The sequence below is a fragment of the Marmota flaviventris genome, chromosome 19, assembly GCF_047511675.1.
Source record: "Marmota flaviventris isolate mMarFla1 chromosome 19, mMarFla1.hap1, whole genome shotgun sequence".
NCBI classification, from domain to species: domain Eukaryota; kingdom Metazoa; phylum Chordata; class Mammalia; order Rodentia; family Sciuridae; genus Marmota; species Marmota flaviventris.
In genome coordinates, this window is record NC_092516.1 from 1,509,066 (window position 1) to 1,531,988 (window position 22,923).

Below are 22,923 nucleotides of genomic sequence, written 5' to 3' on the forward strand. Positions count from 1 at the left end.
GGCACAGAACAAGTCCTGCAGTCCCTGGTGGGACCCCATGGTCCTGGCTCCCAGGCAGCCGTGACCCTGTGTGCAGCTCAGCTGCCTTTGGCATTGAGAACAGCCACTGTCACGGGAGCTCCTCAGGTCCCCACCAGCCAGCCTTCTTTGACTTTCTTACATTTGATGGATGGATGGATGGATGGATTTTTGGTAGGAGGACGGAACCCAGGGGTGTTCGACCACTGAGCCACATCCCCATCCCTTTTTATGTTTTATTTGAGACGGGGTCTCACTAAGTGGCTTAAGGCCTTGCTAAGTTTCTGAGGCTGGTCTTGAACCTGAGACCCTCCTGCCTTAGCCTCCCAAGTGGCTGCAATTGCAGCCTGCCCCACCATACCCAGTTCTGCTCTGCTCTCGTTTTAAGATGACCGTCCGCTGAGCGCATCCAGGTGGTGTGGCTGTCTCTCAAGGGCCCTGTGGGGTTGCTCTTATTTTACAGCAGAGGAGGTGAGGGCTGGAGGTGCAGACAAGTGTCACCCAAGTCCCCAGAGCTGGACAGCACAAGAGTCAGGTGGCCTGGTGAGGTGGACCCCACGTGCACACGTGTTCCCATGCCTAAAGAAGTTTCTAAACCAGAGGACGGGGACGTCCTGGTCACGGGTCCCTCGGAGAAGAGCTAGGTGTGGCAGGACTCCCGCCCCCGGCTCCCGGTCAGTCCCCTGGCCTCAGGAGTCCTCCCAGCCTGGGAGGCAGGGGAGACTGAGCCTGTGGGTGGCCCCCGCCCCTTCCACAGGAAGCTGGGCCAAGGCAGTCTCTGGCCTCATGAAGACATCACAATAGTGGTCAGTCACCCAGCCAGGCAGCTGGGGCGGCCGTTGCTTCTCTCCTCCTTGTCTCTGGCCACCAAGCCTCACCATGAGCACTGCTCAGGATGAGGACCAGGAGAATGAGGACACGGAACCCCAGGTCACCAGGACACCACTGCTGAAACAGAGGAACAAGAAGGAGCCAAAATGGAGCCAACCTCAGGGTGAGGGGCGGGGGCTGAGAGTGGCCAGGGACAGGGGGATGCTGGGGCCCACGGGGAAGCAGGAGGCGGGATGGGGCCACCTGGCCCAGCCAGGGCAGATCCCCAGGCTCACCACCTCCCCCAAGTCCCACCGCCCCACCACCCAGGTGACCCCACAGGGACACGGGCAGCAAGGCCTCTGGCAGCACACACTCTCTTTGAGCCCACAAGGACAGGTGGCTGCGGACATCACATGGGGCCAGGTCACTGCCCGGCCTGGGGGACATGGCCCTGGAGAGTCCCCAGTCACCTCTCACTGTTGATGCCTGGTGGCGCCAGCAGGGGTCGGCAGGACCACAGGGCACTGAGGGGCAATGCTGCTCACAGCTGGGAGTGACTCCTAGGGGGGAGGCCAGGGGGCTTCATTTCTGACCCTCCTTTGTCTGTGAGAGGGAGGAAAACCTGCCGGGCAGGGATGTGGGGACCTCTCCCTGTCCTGGGGAGTGGAGCCAGTGGGGAGGACAGGGAGGGGCTTGCGTCTGCCCCCACCCCAGCAAGCTCGGGTGGGAGGCCCAGGAGCCCCCTCCAGCCTCCGGCCTCCAGCCTCCCTTCCTGGGAGGGGCGGGAAGAGCCGGTGGTGGAGAGAAACCCTGGGTCCCTGTGCAGGACAAGCCACGGGGCTGTCCCTGGAGACACGGGGACCCTCTGCCCACACACACCCAGGAGGCTCCCTCTCCTGCCCACCTCTCGGGTCCCAGGCTCCGGACTCCCTTGTCGGAGCTGCTTCCTGAGCCTGTGGGGCAAGGTGGCAGCTGGGAGGAGGGGCTGGGGCCCGATGAGCAGGTGGGGTGCCCAGACACTGCGGGAGGACCTGGGGCTCAGGGAGCAAGTCTGGGAGAGTGGAGGCCAGGACCCATAAAGGCCTCCTCCCAAGGAATTGGGCGCAGCCCATTGGGGAGCCATTCTGACAGAGGCAAGGGGCAGAATGGCAGCGTGGACTCCGGAGTCGGGCCTTTCGGCTCCGTCCTTGGCTGTCACACTTATTTACTGGGACCTCAGGAAAGTCTCCTGCTCTCTGAGTCTAGTCTCACACCTGCTGCCTGGAATCGGGGAGCCCCGTGCTGCACGGGCAGGAGGACTGAGGGAAGTGTGTTAAGCACCCAGCTCAGAGCGCGGCTGGCGATGGACGGCCCGAGCGCCTGTGTCCTGGGCCACCTGGTGCTGCTCCCAGGAAGAGCTTGTATCCCAGGACACGAGGGCACAGTGCAGTCAGACGTGCCCAGGTTCAAATCCAGCTCCTCCACCTGCGGCCACGCAGCCGTCCAAGCTGACGCGTCCTTCCAGGCCCCATCTGCTCTCTGGAGTGGGCACCTGCCCGTGGGCACTCAGTCCTGGCAGCTGAGGGTGCTCTTCCCTCCTCTCTCCTCAAGGGCCACCGCCTCCTTACAACCCTCCTGCAGGAGGCTCCCGCCCTCAGCAGCCCACAGGTGAGTGCAAAGTGCCCCACACCTCTCTCCTCGCACACACTTCCTGCTCAGACTGCCACAGGCCCCTGGCCTGACCATGGGCCCAAACTGCCCTCTGGAAAGCCCTCCTCCCAGCCCCATGGCTCCGTGGCCCTGCATCTGGTTAGGGCCTCTCTGTGGCTCCCACAGGCTGACCCAATGTCAGTGGCCTTGAGCATCACTCTGACCAATGTGTGGTCATTAGTAGACACCCTGGCGTACAGTAGGTGCTCAGGAGATGCTTGTAAACTCCCTGCAAGCACATCACCTCCACCTGGATCACAGAGATGGAGAACACAGACCCCCAGGAGGGGCCTAGGTCTGGGGATTCTCCATATTTTCCAAGGAATTCTCAAGCACTCCAAAGAGCGGTCAGGTAGGACTGAGGGTCCGCTTCACAGTGCTGCAACTAATGCACAGAGAAAGGTTTGTTCTGGCTCCCAGTCCTGGGGTTCCAGCCCATAGCTGGCCAGTCCCACTGCTCTGGGCCTCTGCAGAAACCACATGCCCATGACAGGGAGGCAATGTCAGAGCAAACGATTCCATCACGATCTGGGCAGCAGAGAAAGACCAGGGTCCCACAGTGTCCTCAGATCCCAGTGACCTAACGACCGCCCCTAAGTCAAGGGCCACACACCTCCCAATAGCGCCACCCTGGGGACCAAGCCTTGAACACATGGACCTTTGAGAGACACTCACGCAGACCATAGTGGACAGTAAATTCCCACAGGTAGCCTCAGGGTGACACAGTGACAATGACCTCTCCCTTGGAGAGCGCAGACAACCCTCAGGTCCCCCATCCGAGCTTCCTGCCAAGTGCGGGGCATGTCACCCTCCCCTGCCTCCGAGCTCACCCTGGCGCAGCCCCACCCCTCTCCAGGCAGGGGGTGCAGACAGACCTGGCTCTGCTCCAGGACACTGTGGAGTGCCACCAGCGTTCTTGTTCTTGCTTTGGGGCTTATTTGGGGGCGCTGGGGTTCCCCCAGGGTCCCATGCATGCTGGGCAAACGCTCCCCTCTGAGCTGCGCCCGGAGCCTCAGCAGCACGCTCTTGACAAACCCAGCCACCAAAGGACAGAGGGAGGGCCGCCGTCCCAGGTCGCCAGGCACACCTGTGGGCCAACGTCCAGTGCAAGTCCAGCGGCGAGGCTGCCTGTTCTTGCCACCACAGGCATGGGGACAGACTGGGCTAACCCCGCAGGTTGAGAAAGGGGGTTGAGCTGGGCAACTGGCTGGACAGAAGGGACCTGGGTTAGACCCAGAGGTCCTCCAAACCCCCTGGGTCCTGACTTTGCCCGCCGGCCAGAGCGTCATGACTGGGGGGGGAGGAGTCCTGAGGCTGATGGGCAGGTGGATAATGGGTGGCACGACCCTAGCCAGGTGGTCTTGGGTGCTTAGATGACCACCAGGAACAACCAAAAGACAAGAAGTCACAGCGGGGGTGGTGTGTCCAGCTGGGTTGGGCCCAAGGGTGGGGGTGAGGCGGTTCGGGTCTGACCTGCCTCTTACCCCTCCCTCCAGGAATATACACCAACCTGCCCAGGATCTCGACCTCCTTGCCAATGCGCACCACATGTCCGTACTGTGGCAACCAAATCGTCACGGAGATTACCCCTGTCAATGGAGTCCTCAACTGGCTAATGTGCTTAGGCCTCTGTTTGTGTGGGTGAGTGGCTGGCCCTGGACTCCAAAAGGCCCTGCCCCCACTTGCAGGGGGGGTTCCTCCTGGGAGAAAGGGCTGGCATCTAGCAGCCAGGTGGGCAGCAGGGGAGTTTGTGGAGGACAGGCAGGACCAAGGACAAGGAGTCCCGATGCTTGCCACTGACCACACTCAGTGGGAGTCACGCCTGCCACAAGAGGGTCCCCAGCAGTGCCTGTCACCACCATGGGGAATCCCTGGCCTATGGAGTCGCCCAGCAGCTTATAGGAGGCTGGCCGTCCGAGGGCAGTGAGGGCCAGGGCCAGGTGGTGCACTTATAGGCCATGCCCTATGGCTGCAGGTGCTGCCTGGGCTGCTGCCTCGTGCCCTTCTGGATTCGAAGCCTGAAGGACGTGAACCACTCGTGCCCCGTGTGCAAGCACCATCTCTACCACTACAGACGCGTGTGACCCCTGCCCTGGAAATAAACCTGCTGACGCTGCTGCACGTGTGTCCTGCGCCCGGCCATGCCATGGCCTCCTCTGACTCCAGTCACCAGGGAGGTGGGGTGTGGCCCACAGGAGCCTGGAGCACAGCAGACGCGCAGGCCACGCTGGCTGGATATGGGAAGGGTCCTGTCCCTGAGATGCCCAGCGCAGACTTCAGCCTGCTGTCCACCTGGAGGCCCGTCTTTTGCCCTCACCCACCCGCACCCAGGCTCTCAGCTGGCCCTGCGGGTGGACTAGCACTTGGTACCGAGTGCAACCCCAGTGGGCATCTCCCTGAGCCGCCCTCCCCTGGCCGACGCTGTCCAACTGGGGTCCCACCTGGGCCTCCTCTCCCACCCACTCCTGCAGCCTGCAGCCTCTCTCCTGTGCCTCAGAGAGCTCCCTCTCCTTCCTAGGGGCAGGGTGGCTGCAGCGGGCACCACCTCTTCTTACCCCAGACCCCTGCCCTGTCCCTGCTGCCCTGCAGGGACCTGCAATGGCCCTGCTCAAGTCTGCCCTGCCCTCCTCACCACTGGGGGCTGCGATTGGTTTGGGCAAGGGTCAGTCACCTCAGCTTGGACTGTGCCGACACATGCCCAGACCCTGCCACCCTCAGACCAAGATTGATTTTTTATTTTGGTTTTTGGTACCAGGGATTGAACCCAAGGGCACTTAACCACCGAGCCAGGCATCACCTATTTTTTAAGGGTAATTAGTTTTCAGTTGTAACTGGGCACAATACCTTTATTTTATTTATTTATTGTTCTGTGATGCTGAGGATCAGACCCAGGCTCCGCAAGTGCTAGGCGGGCGCTGTACTGCTCAGCCCCAGGCCCAGCCCACATTTCATCTTCTTAAATTTTGAGACAGGGCCTTGCTAAGTGGCTGAGGCTGGCTTTGAACTCACGATCCTCCTGCCTCAACCTCCCAAGTCCCTGGGATTACAGATGTGGGCCACCCCAAGTTCCAGTGCTTAAGGCTGGGCCACCTGAGGACACCTGTGAGCTGGCTCCTGCCTCCCCTGCCCCACTCTAGCCAGAACCAAGTGCTGGGCAGCCACCACTTGGGGCACCTTCTGTGGGGCCCCAGCACTGCCTCCCAACCCTCTCCCCCAGCCCCCCCCCTCAGTCCCGTCCTGCACCCTCTGCTGCGACTGTCCCTAGATCTGGGCGCCAGTGGCTCGAGTGGGTACCTCAGGACACGGCAGGGATGAGGCTTGTGGACACCAGGAGGGGACAAGGCCAGGCAGGATCAGCCTGCCTGGCAGGGACGCTGTCATGGTCTGCTCCGACCCCAGATGAGGGAACACCAGCTGGCGCTGTGCTCCCCACCACGGCAGCCCTTGGCCGCGGGTGACTGGAGTCAGAATTGGAATCCTGCTTCCTCAGCCAACTACACCAGACTGCCACATGTGGCCAGGGGCTAGTGCCCTGAACAGAGGGGACATTCCACCACAGCAGCAGGTTCTGCTGGACAGTGCTGGGTTAAGGAGATAAAGGGCCAAGTCCCTATGGAGGCCCCATCCCAGCTCCCACGGAGGTTCAAGGCCTCAGTGTCTTATCAATGGGACCCTCTGGGCAACCTGGGGTCTGGGACCAGGACAGAGGGGGATGGGATAAAGGAAGAACCAAGCAGACTGGCCGGTTTCTCGACTTTGTGACCCATGAAAGTGCCATCTCCCTCACCATCGCTCCCAGTGGGATGAATTTCTTTCACTTAGGGCCTCAGTAATTTGCTGAGACAAATGAGTTTCAGAGGGAGATGTGAGGGGAGCATCGGGGTGAAGTGGGTGGGTGTCAATGACAGCACTGCCCCAGGCCTGAGGATGCGCTGCAAACCCAACAGCTGGACAGGACCTGATGGCAAGAAAGGTGTGGAGGAGGGCGGGGGAGGCCGTGTGAGTGTGCAGAGCCCCAGCTGGAGGAAGTACCGCCTCATGGTCACAGTAGCTAGAGGGAAGGACAGACGGACTCCTCCAGGTGGGAAGCCCCAGACCGCAGCCTCTCCCACTCCCCTTGACCAACAGGAAAAGCTGAATCCCGAGCCAGCATCCCCGCAGGACCTGCAGCCTCGGCTTCACATTCAAACAGAAATCTTAGGATTCGGTGACGAAGCTTTCCTGGGGACCTTGGTGCTTGGCTGAGACTGAGGGAGTCATCTCTGATTGTCCTAATTGAGGACCCCGGTGTCAAGTCAGGACACAGCAGAAGGCTCCGGTGACACCGTGGGCAGTGACGGGTCCAGGCGAGGCTACCCAGCCTCGGTGATCCCCAGGAAAGGCCTTGTTTGGGAGGCGGTGGCTCCACAGGTGCCCAGCCCCAGCAGTCCTGCTGGCCAGGCCATAGTCCCAGAACTAGATCCATCAGCAGTTCAGCTTGAAGGGCTTCCTTGTTCTGCGCCACAACTCTCCGTGCTGGCTTTCCCTGGGTTCTGAGCCAGGTCCACAGACGGGAGCAGGGTCCTCCGCTCCGGTTCTCTGTATATGTGGGTTGCTGGGGCACCAGGCGAGCTCTCCTGAGAGGTAGCCATCGTACTTCAAGGGTGACCAGATGCACGGTGCGTTGAGAGGTTCTGCCCAGGATTTTCCTTTTTTTTTTTTTTCCTGGTATCTGGGATTGAGCCCCAGGGCACTCAATCTGGAGCCACACCTCCATCCTTTTTAATTTTGAGACAGGGTCTCATTTGCTGAAGCTGGCTTTGACCTTGCAATCTTCCTGCCGCAGCCTCCCTCACCGCTGGGATTGCAGGTGTGCCCCACCATGCCCAGCCCCCCCTCACCTGCCCCACATTTTTTTATGGGTGCATTATAGTTGTACTTATGGTGGGATGTCACTACACATCAGCACTCTTTCCTGATCCCATGAATCAACCCCACGCCCTTGGGACGGAGATTGCCCAGGGTTAGGAAGTGGCACTTGCCATGTCTCTCATGTTTGGTTATTAGTTACTTGTAGCCCTGGGGACAGGACCCAGGGCCTTGCACATGCTGGCCAAGTGCTATAGCACTAAGCTACACCTCAGCTTGTCACCTCTTAAAAAGTAGAAATGAGACTGAAAACGGGCTTTTCTTCTTCAAGGTGTTTGCAGGTGCCCGAGGCACACAGGTGTCTGAATGATGGAAACCCCCTGGCTCACCCCCAAGGTCATACCTGAGCACAACTCAGCCTAAACGAATATTCCCAAGTCCACACCCAGGCTCCCCACCACCGCTCCAGCCACACCTGGCCACCGTGCAGGAAGGTGGGAGGCTTGAGCACGGTCTCCACCTCTCTAGAGAGGTGCCCACAGCTGGCTGCAGAGCAGGCTGGGGGTACATGGGGCCGTGGCCTCCTCCTGCACCGTCTCCTAAGGCTGGTCCTGGCCTCCATGCTCAGGGCCCATCAGGCCAGCACTTGGCCCTGGCAGGTGAGCTTGGCAGCAGTGGAAGGAAGGGGCGAGTCAAACTGGGTCTCAACACGTTCTGGCCCGGGCAAGCACTGAGCTGCCACCAGGCCCCAATTCTGGTCCCTGAGCTGCCCAGATGCCACGGCTGAACTCAAGGCCAGGGTGCAGTGCTCATTAGTCCTGGCTGTCACCAGCCATCCTACCCTCAAGCCTGGCTGAAACCGAGGGGGGGCCTGCCCTTCATCACAGGAATCACAGGAGGTCAGCGGGTGTGGCCAGGCAGGGCTCCATCAGGAGCAGCATCGGGCAGAGACATGCCCTGTGGGTCCCACCAGCCGCCAGGCAGGGAGCCTGGAGCAGCCTCAGGCTGACACCATCCCTGAGAAGCAGGTGCTGAATCCTGCAGAAACGAGAGCCCAGGGACACCCACTCCACACTGGTGGGCAAGGCCAGGCAGGATCAGCCTGCCTGGCAGGGACGCTGTCATGGTCTGCTCCGACCCCAGGCGAGGGAACACCAGCTGGCGCTGTGCTCCCCACCTCGGCAGCCCTTGGCCGCGGGTGACTGGAGTCAGAATTGGAATCCTGCTTCCTCAGCCAACTACACCAGACTGCCACATGTGGCCAGGGGCTACTGCCCTGAACAGAGGGGACATTCCGCCACAGCAGCAGGTTCTGCTGGACAGTGCTGGGTTAAGGAGATAAAGGGCCAGACTGGCAGGCCCTGCCACATAATGGCCCCACAAAACCCTGGGGAGGGGCTTGGGATGTGGCTCAAGCGGTATCGCGCTCACCTGGCATGCGTGGGGCGCTGGGTTTGACCCTCAGCACCACATAAAGATGTTGTGTCCACCGAAAACTAAAAAAATAAATATTAAAAAATTCTCTTTTAAAAAAAAAAATCCTGGGGACACAGTCCTAACTCAATGGTATTTGAAATGTGCTTACAGATGCTCTCCCCAGGAGCAAGGCCTGGCTCTGTGGTCATTTGGATTCCCCCCTGTCCCCAGGGGACCTACTTGCTAGTTGGACTGTGGTGGCCATCTCACTTCAAACTTTCTCCACCCGAGAAAAGTAGTTTTTATACCAGGGATCTAACTAGTCCAGGGTCTCGCTAAACTGCCAAGGCCAGCCTCAAACTTGCAATCCTCCTGCCTCAGCCTCCAGGCACACTTCAAGCATTAAGATGGGTCCCCCGCCCGGGAACCCCCTCACAGTAATTGTGTCGCCTTGGAAATGGCTTCACCCACTCTTCAAACAGCACAGTGCCTGTGCTTGCTTTCCCGCCAGGGCAGCAGAGCTGAGCAGTGGCAACAGATGTCACATGGCCCCCAAGTGGCAGTATTTACTATCTGGTCTTTCATGGTTAATTTGTCAACCCTGGCTTTAATGTCAAACCCAAACCAATTAAAAAAAAAAAAATTCCTGCACACCTCACTTTAGTAACTCATGGAGCCTTAAGAAGCTGTCGCCTCTTACACCCCAACTGAAGGCGACTTCAAGCCTGAGGGCTCAGCTCAGCAATCGCAGATCTCCATCCGACCCAGACACCAAAGAGCATGAGCCCGAGAAGCTGCCAACAGGCGATTCTGAGGCCCTGGACAACGAGAGGCAGGCCCCCACCGTGGCAGCTGGTCGCTGGACTCGCTTTCCCCCTCAGCCACAGACCCACACTGGAATCTGCCTCTGCAGGTCCCCACCGCACTGAGGACGCAGCCACCATGCTCCAAAGCCTCATCTCCACGTGCCAGACTCCTCTGATCCTTTTACGACACATTTATTGAATGTGTGATCAGCCCTAGACATGTGTGTCCCTCTCCTGGATGGCTGTGCTGATCCCCAAGGCAGCTGGCTCAAAATTCTTCAAGGTTGGCAATTCCCGCCAAACACCTCCATCTCCAAGGTGGACGTGGGGACACTGCCTTAACGCTTAGGGGGAGCTCCTGCATGAGGAACTGCTGCGGAAGTGACCACACCTCCACGCACTTCTTAAAAATCATTTTTAGTTACAGACGGACACAGTACCTTCATTTTTACGTGGTGCTAAGGTATTTGAAATGGCAGGCGCCAGCCCAGCTCACCTCCATGCACTCTGCCACCCCAGCAGGCTGCTTCTGCAGGCAGGCCCGGTGGAAAGGGCCCCACGTGCCCAGAGCTTTCCAGGGTCATGCGCCAGCTTCAGCACAAGGAGGGCTGCCCTGCCATCCACGGAGGGACCTACACCCCACAGGGGGACAGGACCTGACAGCTTCAGAAGACTCGTGTGGGCCACCTGGAAGGCAGCTTGTCTCTACCCTTAAATTTTAAAACTTGCACTTCTGCCTCCCCAAAACCAGTTTAATAGATGCAAGCTCCCGATACCAGAACCGGGAAACCGCAAGCCTAAGGGCAGCACTCGGTGCGCGTGCGCGCGCCCACACACACACACACACACACACACACACACACACACAGAGTACCTCTGCGGGTTAGTTTCAGTTAGACTCCCAGCCGACACCCGAAGGCAAAACCTGGAGGTCCTAGGACAAGGACAAGCCCGCTCGGGGACGCCTCTTCCGGAGAGAGGAAGCCAGGGAAGGACCGGGCTCTCCTGATGGGCCCCCAGGCCCGGATGGCGAGGCAGCCTGAGCAGGAGGGCAGCACTCACAGCAGAAACCGAGGAGACATCCTCCAAGGCAACTGCCAAGAGACCAGGCAACCGATGCCACGGACACAGGGCGAAGGCCAGAGGCCAACCTTGCCAGCCCCTGCAGCCGGCGGACGCCACCTCTCAGAGCCATTTCATTAAGTCTTTTATTTCTTAAACTTAACTGTGACCAGTCAGAGGCAAGTCTCCCCTCCCCACCCCAGCCCAGCCCCTGGAATCAGGAGGAAACCCATCTCCATGAAGCGTGTGCACAGCGAAAGGGCGCCCCCAGGCCAGCAGCGGGGAGAGCAGCAACCTTCCTCCACTTCCACGTCACTCACTGAATTTTTATAGAAAATTTTATTCAACATACAACATTTTCCAGCAAAAAGGCAATATACAGGAAGAGTTGGTGAACACTGCTGCTACAGAAACAAACAAAGATACTGGAAAAGGAGGAAAAGTAAGTGTGATCTGCCGATTCTATTTACTGCACTCAAACTAGACACGCAGCTGGCATTAGCTCCAAAAGAAAAGGAGACGAGGCGGGGGCCGAAATGAACCACACAGTGAGTATGACACCAGGGACATCCACCTGTAGACTCACCCAACAAAAAGTGACCTCTCCCCGTGGCAAATTGTACATGTCCATTCATTAAATATACAATTTCATTTTTCCTTTTTTATTTTACCCTTTGTACAAAGTCAGCAGCTTCCTAACCACCAGCAAGCGCGCCCTCTTGCTAAAGGCTCTCCTGTCGCTCTGGCCGCCCGTTTCCACGGGATGCTACTTGTGATCCTTTCACCTGCTCGTCCTGAGGAGCTGCGAGCTCACTAAGCTTGCTGAGAGGCAGCAGAGTGAACCTTCATTGTATTTAACGTGTTCAATTTAATAAAAGACCCAAAACATCTGTCAGGATTGTATTCAGTGCACCCACCTGGCAAGTGGGCTGCAGAGCAGTGGCTGGCGGAGGTGAGATGAGCTTATTTAAAAGACCCCAGGCATCCGGAGGAGGGGAACCCGAGGAAGGGCCGACAATGCACACATGAAGGAAAGAGCGCTATTTATTAGGTTGTGAGTTTCTCTGTTTTGCCTTTACAGATGCACAAAAGGTCACTGAAAGTATAACTGAAGGAGTTAAGTCAGAGGAGCCTGCACAGACTGCCTGGCTGCAGGCTGTGGACAGGCCCCAGGCGGGCAGCCAGGCAGCCTGTGCCACCCAAACACAGCCTAGAGACCTTTTGCCAGTGACACGCGTCCTAGGAACCTCTTCTCCCCATCACGCTGACAGTTCCTTGCATTCTGGTTACCATAAAATAACTCTCATTGGCATCCAAGCTTTATAAAAACACCTTCATTTTGCTCAAAAAGGGCAGTCAATAGATACAGAGAAGCCAAACTGAACAGCCTCAACAAAATAAAATTAACATCAGCAGCAAATCCTCTTGCTGGAGACTTCGGCTAGAGTACACGTGTACCAAAGTTCTACGGCTGTTAAAAAGGGGCACACACCCACGCGCTGTCCCGCCTTGAACACACTGGTAAGGAAGTCAGTTATGGATTTTAATGGCCTTTTCAAGGTAAGTGTAGCGACTCCTCTTTGGGGCTTTGTTGAAGTGGTCGAGCCCTAGCCAAGGCCGAGGGTGAGACATGTTACCTGGTGGGGAGAGAGAACACGTGAGACCCCAGAGCCCCTGACTGGCCAACGTGGACCTCCTACCCACACGAGCCATCACCCCCACAGCTGCATGTGGGTGTCTCAGCGAAGCCGGGACCTTGAGGGCTTCACTTCCGCAAGGCAGCCCTGGGAACTACGGGTCAGGGCAACCAGCACCTGTCCCTCAGTCCTCAGCCAGCACTCAGCCGACGGGAAGGGCTGTGATCCTTAAGAGAGTCCAGGGGCTACTGGTTGTCATCCCCTGTTTCACAAGGGGCCCCGACGTGGAGAGCGAAGAGCCGGCTGTCCACCTCCCTGCCCGTGCCCACTGCCTCTCAGGAGCGCTCCCCTTGATGAATCCCTCCAGGGAGAGGGCTCTTACCAGGCTGTGGCTCAAAGTCTTTCAAATTCACTTCATACTCGTCTTCGTTAATGTACTGGTGTCGGCCCATCATTACAATTGCAAATTTAAACTAGAAGACAAAAATCAAGACTCCTCCATTATTTCTGCTCACTGGCAAAGTTCCTATCTCTGGCATTACTGATTAAGCAGCGCCACTGGTCGCGGGGCTGGAGTGGGCGGCCCCTGCGCTCTCGCCAGGGCCCGGAGCGCACCTTTTCAAACTCCTTTTCCTGGACGTCCAGCAGGCTCTGGATCCGCTTCATGACTTCTCGGAAGCGCTCGCCCTGGGAAGGCAAAGGACGGAGTGCTTCATGCTCACTCCCACCGTCTCGGTGCCGCGCTGCGCTCACTGAGGCAGGAGCCCAGGTGAACGACACCTGTTCAGAAGCTTCCAGTTCTGACCTTCCCTCAAACTCTTACCTGGTGTATCCTCAGCAAAAACGGAATTCCAAATGTCCCAAACACCTCTTTGTGGAAATGGGCCACTGTGATCAGCATCTCGTTTTCCTTATCTATGTCTACCTGGTCCAAAGGTATCTCCTGGGGACACATTTCAAACACAAAGAGTGTCCTAAGTGCAGTCGCTGCCGGCAGGTGTTGCACTTAAATTCTAATGTGGCACTCCACCGGGCAGGCTAGAGCGCGCTCCAGAGGGCCCCAAGGCCAGCGCGTCAGAGGTTGGCACTCCCGGGAGGTGACAGGACCTCTCAGTGTAGGGCCCACGTGGGAGGGCTCGTGTGTGCCTGTGGAGGGGACTGCAGAACCCTGGTCTCTTCCTTTCATTCCTCCACCTTGAGCTCCCTGCCAGATCCCAAAGCAACAGGGACCAGTTCATGATGGGTGGAAGCCTCCAAGACTGTGAGCCACAATACACTTTTAAGATGAGCATTCCAGGTATTTTGTTAGAATGATGGAAAACTAAGTAGCGGAACCACATTTTTGCCAAAATACCATGATAAACCTTGCTAGAATGAGAGTATTGTGGTTACCACAGGAAAACATTCAGCTTTCAATTCATGGCAACCCAACACTTTCTGCCTACATGCACTTGGGGTCCATATTAAACTTGGGGTCTAAGCATAAATTCTGTAGGCTTCCACCCAGAGTCCACGCGCAGATGGAGGCAGCATGGTGGACCCAAGGGAGAACACAAGGGCCGGTGTTTAATGGGGACAGCAGTTCTGCTGGGGAAGATGGAAAAGTTCTGGAGCTAGACGGTGACGAAGGCTTCACGACAAAGTAAATATACTCGACTACACACTTAAAAATGATGGAAATGCTGAATATTTTCTCATAATGAATCACTTCTGTAGTCTGGAAGAACCAAATTATCTCAGAAAGCACTTCAACTATTGGTACATGAACCAAACTAAGGTCCCCTGTATGACTCACAGTGAGTATCACACGGGCACCCGCCCTGCCACACACCGTCCCAGGATCCATATGCACTCTGCTGCCAAAAGGGGACAGTTACCTCTATTCGAAATGTTCGACTCGTTGCAGGAGATAAACATTCTAATAATTCATCTTCTTGATGCACACCAATAATTTTGTAGCTTACAATTTCTAGCAGCCTAAATGAAGAAAAAATGGGGCAAATAAATATATATGCACACACATGTATTCATGTTTTCAAACAAACAAAAACAAATCTGGCTGCTACCACAAATTGAATCCATGAAGCTACTGGAACATGCCTATCTTCTTCCTCTAGATTTATTTACTTATTTATAAAATAAAGGAACCGTACACATCAGAAGCAGGGCCTGCGAAGGGTTGAGGAGGTGGTCCCGAGTCCAGGCAATAAGCCTCTGGAGCTAGCCCAATGGCCACACTTGGGCCCAGAGACACAGGCTCATGAAGCCAACCTTCCCCACAAGGAGCTCTGGGCGGGGAGGACCAGATACTTCCTCACTCACTCTTCAGAGAGAAATAGTCTCTTCATTTATTACGAACTTACAAAAGAAAGCATTGTGGAACTAAAGAGCTCTAAAGGTCAGTTGTCCTTCAAGCTGACCATAGGCAAAGTGGTAGGAGCAGGGCCCAACTCTCAGAAAACACTGATTGCAAACTCAGCATCAGCCGACAAGTGTAACACAAATATGAGGTTGTGTCTCAAATACAATCAGGCGTCACCTTTTCCAGGGTCAGCTGATCATTCAACTCAAACCAGACCTTTCCTGTGGTGGCCTTTCCACCTGAGCTCACCTTTAATTACAGTCATTAACATCAGAAAACAAAGAGCGGGAAATAGTTTAATAAAATTATTCCAAACCTCCACACAGCACCAGCTTCAGGAGGACGTGGCAGTGAGTTTTAAGGGGTTCAACGTGCACTGTCTGGGCTGGGAGCAGCCCTGCCCGGCTCCAACCTGGGGAAGCACTCACCTAAGCCTCCCTGATGCTTTCTCACCCAGCTCCACGGCTTTCTTACATTCTTCTAACAGGTCCCGGACACAGCCATGCTTGTCTGGATATAGTGTTATTTCCTACACGACCACAAGATGACACAGTCGCATTAGAGAAAACAGACTTTTGCTGCAGCAAATAAGAAGAGGAACCCTGGCCGACTGGCTCAAGCACTCCGTGGGCCACCACTGTTCCCCTTGAACCCAGGGCCCCTGCTTGTGAAACCATGCACTGTGGGACCATCTGCCCATACCTGGGACCAAGCCAGTACTGACAGGAGGTTAGGAAATGCCACCTTGATGCAGAAAGCTTGCCATTTCCAGCACCACAGGAAGTGGCCCTGAGAAGGGCCCCGGGAGAGTGGGACATGGTTCAGAGGGAAAAGCCAGGCCAACACCGTGGCTCTGGCCACATCAGTTCTCCAAGGGCCAGCAATGGGGTCTCCCTCCCCAACCCTGGGGGGAGCTGAAGAGACGAGCCGGCAGAGACAAAGTGTCCAGAAAAGGCCCCGGGTGCGGCAGGCTCAGGGCTGAGAGACCTGCGTGGGCAGCGTGCAGGCTGCCTGAGTGGGGAGGACCGCGACCGCACCGAGGGCCTCTCACACAGGCTGGCACTGAGGGAGGGTGTTCCTTTAGGGACAAACAGACAATAGGCAAATGCCAATAAAAACCAAAACTCACCTCTTCCCTAAACTGGCTGTTTAACCATATACACTTAAAACTTCGTCTGTTCTCAAAGTCTGTGATTTTCATCTTAAGCTATGAAGAAAGAGACATGCATTTTAGAGAGGCTTCCACAAAAGCCCACACCTTCTCCTCATCACCCAGAGGGACACTAATTTGGACTCATACCTGCTGATAGTAAAGTTTCTTAGGTTGTCTAGGCTTGAAGAATTGTAGAAGATCTCTTAAAGTACCTTCATAATTATGTCTAAGAGGATTGCCTGGGCCATCCCTATAACTACACAAGAAAACAGCACATAAATAAATGGTTTATTGGCCTAAAACACAGATCCTGAGTGAACACAGAAGCAAGCCCCTGGCCCCACACCTAGACATGAGGTCCGGAGCTGCCTCAAGGTTCAACTCAACACTCCCGTTTCCCAGACCTAAGTCCCTCTAGCTGTCACACTCAAATGTTGTCCTCAAAGGTGACAGCAATCAAAGCCTGACCACATGACCCCTGACGCAGCTGGACCAGTAGTGTACATGACACACTCTGGCTTTCAACGAAGCCGTCAACGGCTTTGTAATGTGGGTGTAACAGGAGTTGTGACAAGTGCAGACCTCAAGGGAGGTGAGAAATGGCATGTCAGGCAGAGTGGCCAACTACTAGCATATCAGCTCCAAGATGCTTCGATGAGCTTTGGAAAGCACGTAGTAAAGAGAAATCCCTGCGTCGACGGGCATGGCTTACCCTTGAGACTTGAAAAACTGAAGCAGCATGGGGTCCGTGTTGAGCCTCTGTGCGACCGTCTTTGCAACCTGGAGACGGAGAGAGGCAGGCTTGTGTCTAGGGCACAGCTCCTGAGCCTCGTATCTTGTGGGGTTAACTAAAGCAATGTGATGTGGTATCCACACTCCATGGCACAGGATGTGACAATTCGAGGCACACACACAATGGCCTGGGCGGAATCAGCACAAGGGCCTCTCCATCTCAGGCGCTGGTCATGTCTCTGTCACTGGATCCTGCGACTCCCATCCCATGGTGCTTACCTTTTTTTTTTTTTTTGGGGGGGGTGCCAGGGATGGAACTCAGCCCCCCACCCCTTTTTAAGAGACAGGGTTTTCTCACTGAGTTGCTTGGTGCCTCGCTTTTGCTGAGGCTGGCTTTGAATTTGAGATACTCGTGCCTCAGCCTCCAAAGCCACTGAGATTACAAAGTGTACACCACCGTGCCTGGATCACAGTTCTTACTGTTAATGGTAAGGCTTATGTTTACTTTCTCACGATTAAACACCTGCCAAGTCATATTAAGGCAAAGGGGCTATTGCAACTTCTCTCTCAAAACAAAATTATGCCAGAGAAGCTTTCCTGGGATAGACACACAGACACGGTGGAGGACAGGGAAGCACAGGCCAGCTCCCAAGAGCATCGGCCTATGCCTAACATCAACCTGCCCAAACCACAGCCAGACAGCCTCCTCAACAGACTTTTGAAAAATAAACAGGCCTTTCGGGGTAGCACCTGGTGAAGAACAGCTTTCTGATACCTGAAAATAGTTCATTCTGTTGGACAAGGTGACCACGAAGCCAGGGTCGTTGGGGATCGTCTTGTCACAGAAGATGACGTCGACGCGGTGGTAGAGGTCTCTGAAGTATTCTTTAGCGGTGGGCAATTCACTGTTATCATTCTCAGGGTCATCCCTGGGGAAAGCAATGTTCAGAGTGAATGGAGGCCCACGCAGTGCCCCTGTTGAGGGGCCTCATCTGATGGGCAGCGGCGATGCCCACAGACCCTCTCTGTGCAGGGTTCTAGGAGTGCACCTGACTACATGTCACCAGTGCCACAGAAAAGGTGGCAGCCCGAGCAGGGTGCGGCTCAGGTTGCTCTGCACTCTTAGGTTCACAGCAGAACCACACTCACAGCGCTGTTTGAGAGCACAGCCCCACCCGACCAGGACTCGGCGGGGAGGCTTCTGTCTGATGGGAAGCTGTTCCTGACTTCAAGTACTGCAAACCAGACTGAGTCTGCGGCAGATGGGTCTGAATGAGTTACCTGAGCAGATACGGCCAAGGAATTCTGACTTCCAGTGCTGAGGGAAGAACAACTCTTCCCACCTGCTAACAGCTATCGACTCTCCACGCACATTTTTAGGAAACAAAAGAGCTTTAAATGATGGCAATGTTCACTGCCCCTAACTCCAAAACGCAGAGGTGGCTAGCTACTGCCAACACTCAGATACTTGCAACGACTCATGGCTCAGGTCCAAGTGCAAATGTGCCCTGGTTCTGGGACAAACCAGACTGCAGCTCCTGATGTTGGTGCAAAGGGATGGAACCATCAGGTGGTACGTACTTCTGAAACACTATGATATCACCATCCATTAGTTCATCAAGGGCTTTATCAAGAGACACGTCATAGTCCTGAATTCTCTCTGTTAAATTCGGTTTAACTTCCTATAGTAAAAGATATAAAAGTTTCATTACAAAATTTGTCTGCACATAACGTAAGTATTTTCTCTACACCCATTTCTGTTCACCACTTTTTTGTTTTTGTTTTTTTAAAGACATGGATTCTACTCATGTTGCCCAGGCTGGCCACAAACTTTTGGGTTTAGGTCATCCTCCTGCCTGTCTCCTAAGGAGCCAGAATGACTGTAGGCATGCACCACCACACCCAGCGCACCCACACTAAGTTGAAATGTCAATGGAAGCTGGGCACGGGTGGTGCCTGCCTGTAATCCCAGAAACTCTGGAATCATCCTGCCTCAGCCTCCCATTTTGAGACCACCCTAAGCAATCCAGCAAGACCCTGTTTCAAAATAAAACATAAAAAATGGGGATGTGGTTCAGTGACTCAGGGATCCTGGGGGTCAATTCCCAGAACAACAACAAAAAAATGTTAATGGGAAAAACAAACCTACAGGTACCTAATAATCACTGATCCTATAAGTTAAAACTCACAAATCTAAACAACAAACCAGGGGCTGGCAAAACACCCACCCTCCCACCTCCAACGACGACTGTTACACTGACTATGAAAAACAAGTCATCCAAACCTCATAGAGGATAAGGCTAGTATCTTGGACAAATCCTGCTCTGTCACACATAACTGGAAGCAAGTCACCTAGGATAGAGGAAAAGCTTTAATTCACAGTTGAGACACATTGAGCAAATCCATGCAGAGGGTAGGTGCAGCAGGACTTACGTATTTTACAGGATATGGGTGTGTAGATATGCCCACAGTAATTCAAGCTCCGTGTTTTAGGATCATACATCTTCAAAAATAACATTACGTCATCTATAAGTTGACGAACGGGTTTGTTAGAATCTTAACACTCATTACAATGTTAACAACAAGAAAACAAAACAGGAGGGGAGGGGGGATAGTAGAGGATAGGAAAGGTAGCAAAATACAACAGTTACTAATATGGCATTATGTAAAAAATGTGGATGTGTAACCGATGGGATTCTGCAATCTGTATTTGGGGTAAAAATGGGAGTTCATAACCCACTTGAATCTAAAGTATGAAATATGATATGTCAAGAGCTTTGTAATGTTTTGAACAACCAATTAAAAAAAAAACAATAAAAAAAAGAAAACAAAACAGCTGAGCTTAGGAGGTCGGTGACTGAAACGATAGCTTAATGTCAAGAGGCTGCTGATCCTATGACAGCAGAGGTCGGCTCCAGATTTCAAACTCTGAACTACTACCCCAGGCAGTAAAGATGGTTCCAAGGATGGTAAACTTGAAATCCCAAGTTGGACGGATGGGGATGCAGCTCAGAGGCAGACCATGTGCCTCACACGTGACAGGCCCCAAGTTCAATCCCCAGCAACAACAAAAACAAAAAAGAGATCCTGGCACTAACTTGCTGGGAGTATGTGTTAGCTGGGTCTCTGCCAGAAGTGGATCCTCACAGCAATAAAAACCTGTAACTTTACTGTGAGGGTCAGTGTGCTCTTAGAGCTGAACGGAACACACCCACCTGTCTAGGTGCACACTCTGTGGTTGTTTCTACATGACAACAGGCCAGGTGGCCCAGAGAATGAAATTTTACTACCTGGCCCTGACAGACACCTGTGACCCCTGCCCGATGTGATCAGGCCAGAGATGTGCACGACTCAGGGGCCGGAGCAGGCATAGGGCAGGCCACCTCAGCATGGCTGCCCAAAGCCTTGAACACGGACTCAGTGAGCAGCTGTGGCACTGATCAGCAGGTCTCTCTGCAAGGGGGGGCTCGGCCCTCTGTGTTCAGCACGATCCAGGACCCCAACTCTCCTGCGCTATGTGCAGCCGGGCACTGCATGGGCACTTACGATCTTTATCAAACTTGGGCAAGGTTGCTCCACTGGCAGCCAACTCAGGATCCACTGTTTCCAGGAATATTGTCCAAGGGTTTTCGTTATCACTCAGTTCAATCATCTATTTCCAAAAGAGATGCTGGTTTTAGAAGATGTTAATGGCTTAGACGACAGAGTGAAAACTACACGGTGCGCACCGCCCGCAGAGGGGATGCCTCCTGCAGTGCACAGACACCCAGCACCAACGATATTTACTGTTTTGTTGCCGTCTGCTTCATTATCTAACATTGCTGGTCGCTTTGTTCCATTACTCCTTGCTTGCATGGGCCACAATCGAATTTGATCTTGTGGAAATCCCTAGGGGAGAAAAATAAAAATAAATCAAAAGAACAACCATCACAGACTTTTCAATTCTATACCAATTTAACGCTTCTGTGTTGGGGGGGGGGGGGGTGCTGATTATAACCCTTCCCCTGTCTGAGCTGGACAGCTACACCTCCTTCCTGGGGCTCTCTAGCACTCCAGGGCAGAGGGCCCGTGGGTCCAAAGTGCTGCTGCAGCTGGGGAGGAACGCCCACCCGCTCTGCCCGACAGCCAATCCTCTGCAAGACCCGTTCAGGGTAGAAACATGCTCTGAAATGCTGTGGAATTCCCTGCACTGGAGCCAAGAGCTCAGCATCTCCTTCCCTGGCTCCAACAGAAGCAGTGCCCAGGATGCTCCCCTCACTTCCACAGGCAGCCAATCTATGCTAAGGGGTGGAGAAGGAGCGTGGGCAGAGCAGGAAGTGCCAATGGGGGCGGGGGAAGGGGGCCACGCACCATGGTTTGGGAGAGGCTCTGAACAAACTCTGCCAGGGAGGAGTTCTTCAGAACCTTGAACACAGTGTACTTCACTTTTTCTTCATCGTACATGTCGTTTCCTTGGTGGCCGCAGAACTGGTCCTCTGCAACTATCTGAAAACACACACACAGAACAGAGGTCACAGCTGACAGATAGCAGACGAGTCCGGCGAGGCACATTCACACCACACGGGCTGAAGGCCAGGCTCATCCTCTGAAGGGACTTCTTCAGGAGACCAGAGGGATGAGCACAGGAGAACAGCAGAGCCTCTAGTTACTGGGTTGCTGTGGTGCCTCCCTGAGCGCCTGCAGTGGGCCCTGCAGCCCTGCCTCCTCCCTGGGAGGTCCTGTCTGACACACACACTGGCACTGCTGTATGTGGCCTCCCTCCGGCTCACACCTAAGCCCTTACTCCTACACTGGGTGGACATCCAGTCCCTCAGTGCTGACCCCCACCTGTGTCCAAGTCCCCCAAGGCCAGCCGTCTGTGGCAGGGCTCAGGGGGCAGAGGCTGACCTGCACTTGCATGTAGAGATGGGCCTCCTGCCGCTCCTTCCGCTTCTGAGCCTCGATCCTCTTCTCTTCCTGTAAGCGTTCCACCAACTGCTGAGGAATGTCATGGTCTGTGACAGCTTGTAAGACTTCACCTGCAGGACAAACGCATCCTCCTTCACCTTGGTGCCATGGCCACTAGTAAAATGATCTATTAAAGTGATATCACCGCTGGGCATGGTGGTTCACAACCGTAACACCAGCAACTCAGGAGTCTGAGGCAAGAGGGCTGCAAGTTCAATACCAGCCTCATCAACTTAGGCCCTAAGCAACTTTGCAAGATCCTGTCTTAAAATAAAAAGGGGCCTGGGGATGTGGCTCAGAGGTTAAGCACCCCTGGCTTCAACATAAATAAATTTTTTAAAAGTAAAACTGTTTGGCACCACAGTCCACTTTACAATCTGCAAGCCCATCCACTTGCTTTTGGATGGTCTGAGGAAGGCAGAGTAAGTAGAAAACAGGTTTGGACGGGCAACATAACTCGGTCCACTGTATGTTGTTGACTTTTAATTGCATTCTGTTGGTGTAAAATACCAAGGCAGTGGGGGTACCCATGGCACGACTATGTGGGTTCATTGTGGCTAAGAGCAGGACAAAGCCCAGCTGCACTCACTCAGCTTCGACTCCCTGATATAGACCAGCATGTACGCGTTCGTGCAGTGTCGGACAGAGAGGTCATCATCGTGACCTCCATAGTTGTGCTCGATGGCTTCCTCTTTAGTACACCTCGACACCACGTCGTCATCAAATTTACACCACTGGAAGGAAAGCAGCCAGACGTCAGCAGTGACAAGGCGCCAGGACCGGCCCTCGGCACAAGAGGCCCCACTGGGTCAGAGCAGGCGTGGCCTCCCCGAGGCTGCCACACAGAGCAGCAGCAGCGCTGCCATCTGCCTCTTTAATACCCCGTGGGAAGTGCTGCCATTTCACCAGCTCCACTTCCTACTCAGGTTCAATGACAGGTGCTAACAAATCTGGAGAATTAGACATACCTAATTCAGCTAGTTGACACTTGGTGCTATGTTTGTACAGTTCAATGGGATATTTTATATTATCCCACGACACACTGCAACAAATTGATGACTTAAAAAAAAGAAAAAAGCCAGGTGTGAGGATGCACACCTGTTATCCCAGAGGCTACAGAGGCTGAGGCACAAGGACTGAGAATTCAAAGCCAGCCTCAGCAACTTAGCAAGGCTCTGAACAACTTAGCAAGGCTATCTCTAAGTAAAATACAAAAAAGGGCTGGGGGTGTGACTCAGTGGTTGAGTGCCCCGGGGTTCAACCCCGGTACAAAAGAAAAGAAAAAAGCCAGCACAGCTGTATATGATAGTCATCTTCCAATCTCTTGCCTCCAACAGAGCCACTTCAAAGTCAAAGGGACAGGAAAGGCACTCCACCCCGATCCCTTGCTTCTGGCCCTGTGGTCTTGGAGCTCTGATTCTGAAACCCTCATTTGCCAAA

The 22,923-nt window shown here is 54.5% G+C and overlaps 1 protein-coding gene across 2 annotated transcripts in view; it reads right to left on the reverse strand.

Moving 5' to 3' along the window:
* Window positions 1–10,972: 10,972 nt before the first annotated feature.
* Window positions 10,973–22,923, reverse strand: part of Usp7 (ubiquitin specific peptidase 7) — a 56,487-nt gene continuing 44,536 nt past the window's right edge. For both annotated transcript variants that reach the window (XM_071605572.1, XM_027940980.2), the window contains exons 14-31: window positions 22,073–22,217; window positions 21,424–21,554; window positions 20,887–21,021; window positions 20,323–20,424; window positions 20,083–20,188; window positions 18,970–19,062; window positions 18,821–18,888; window positions 18,118–18,218; window positions 17,312–17,465; window positions 16,517–16,584; window positions 15,952–16,060; window positions 15,781–15,858; window positions 15,080–15,180; window positions 14,167–14,266; window positions 13,113–13,232; window positions 12,905–12,976; window positions 12,672–12,762; window positions 10,973–12,289 (exon numbers count right to left, since the gene is read on the reverse strand). In XM_071605572.1, coding sequence (XP_071461673.1) covers window positions 12,183–12,289; window positions 12,672–12,762; window positions 12,905–12,976; window positions 13,113–13,232; window positions 14,167–14,266; window positions 15,080–15,180; window positions 15,781–15,858; window positions 15,952–16,060; window positions 16,517–16,584; window positions 17,312–17,465; window positions 18,118–18,218; window positions 18,821–18,888; window positions 18,970–19,062; window positions 20,083–20,188; window positions 20,323–20,424; window positions 20,887–21,021; window positions 21,424–21,554; window positions 22,073–22,217 — 1,881 coding nt within the window. In that variant the 3' untranslated portion in view covers window positions 10,973–12,182. The remainder of the gene's footprint in view (window positions 12,290–12,671; window positions 12,763–12,904; window positions 12,977–13,112; window positions 13,233–14,166; window positions 14,267–15,079; window positions 15,181–15,780; window positions 15,859–15,951; window positions 16,061–16,516; window positions 16,585–17,311; window positions 17,466–18,117; window positions 18,219–18,820; window positions 18,889–18,969; window positions 19,063–20,082; window positions 20,189–20,322; window positions 20,425–20,886; window positions 21,022–21,423; window positions 21,555–22,072; window positions 22,218–22,923) is intronic.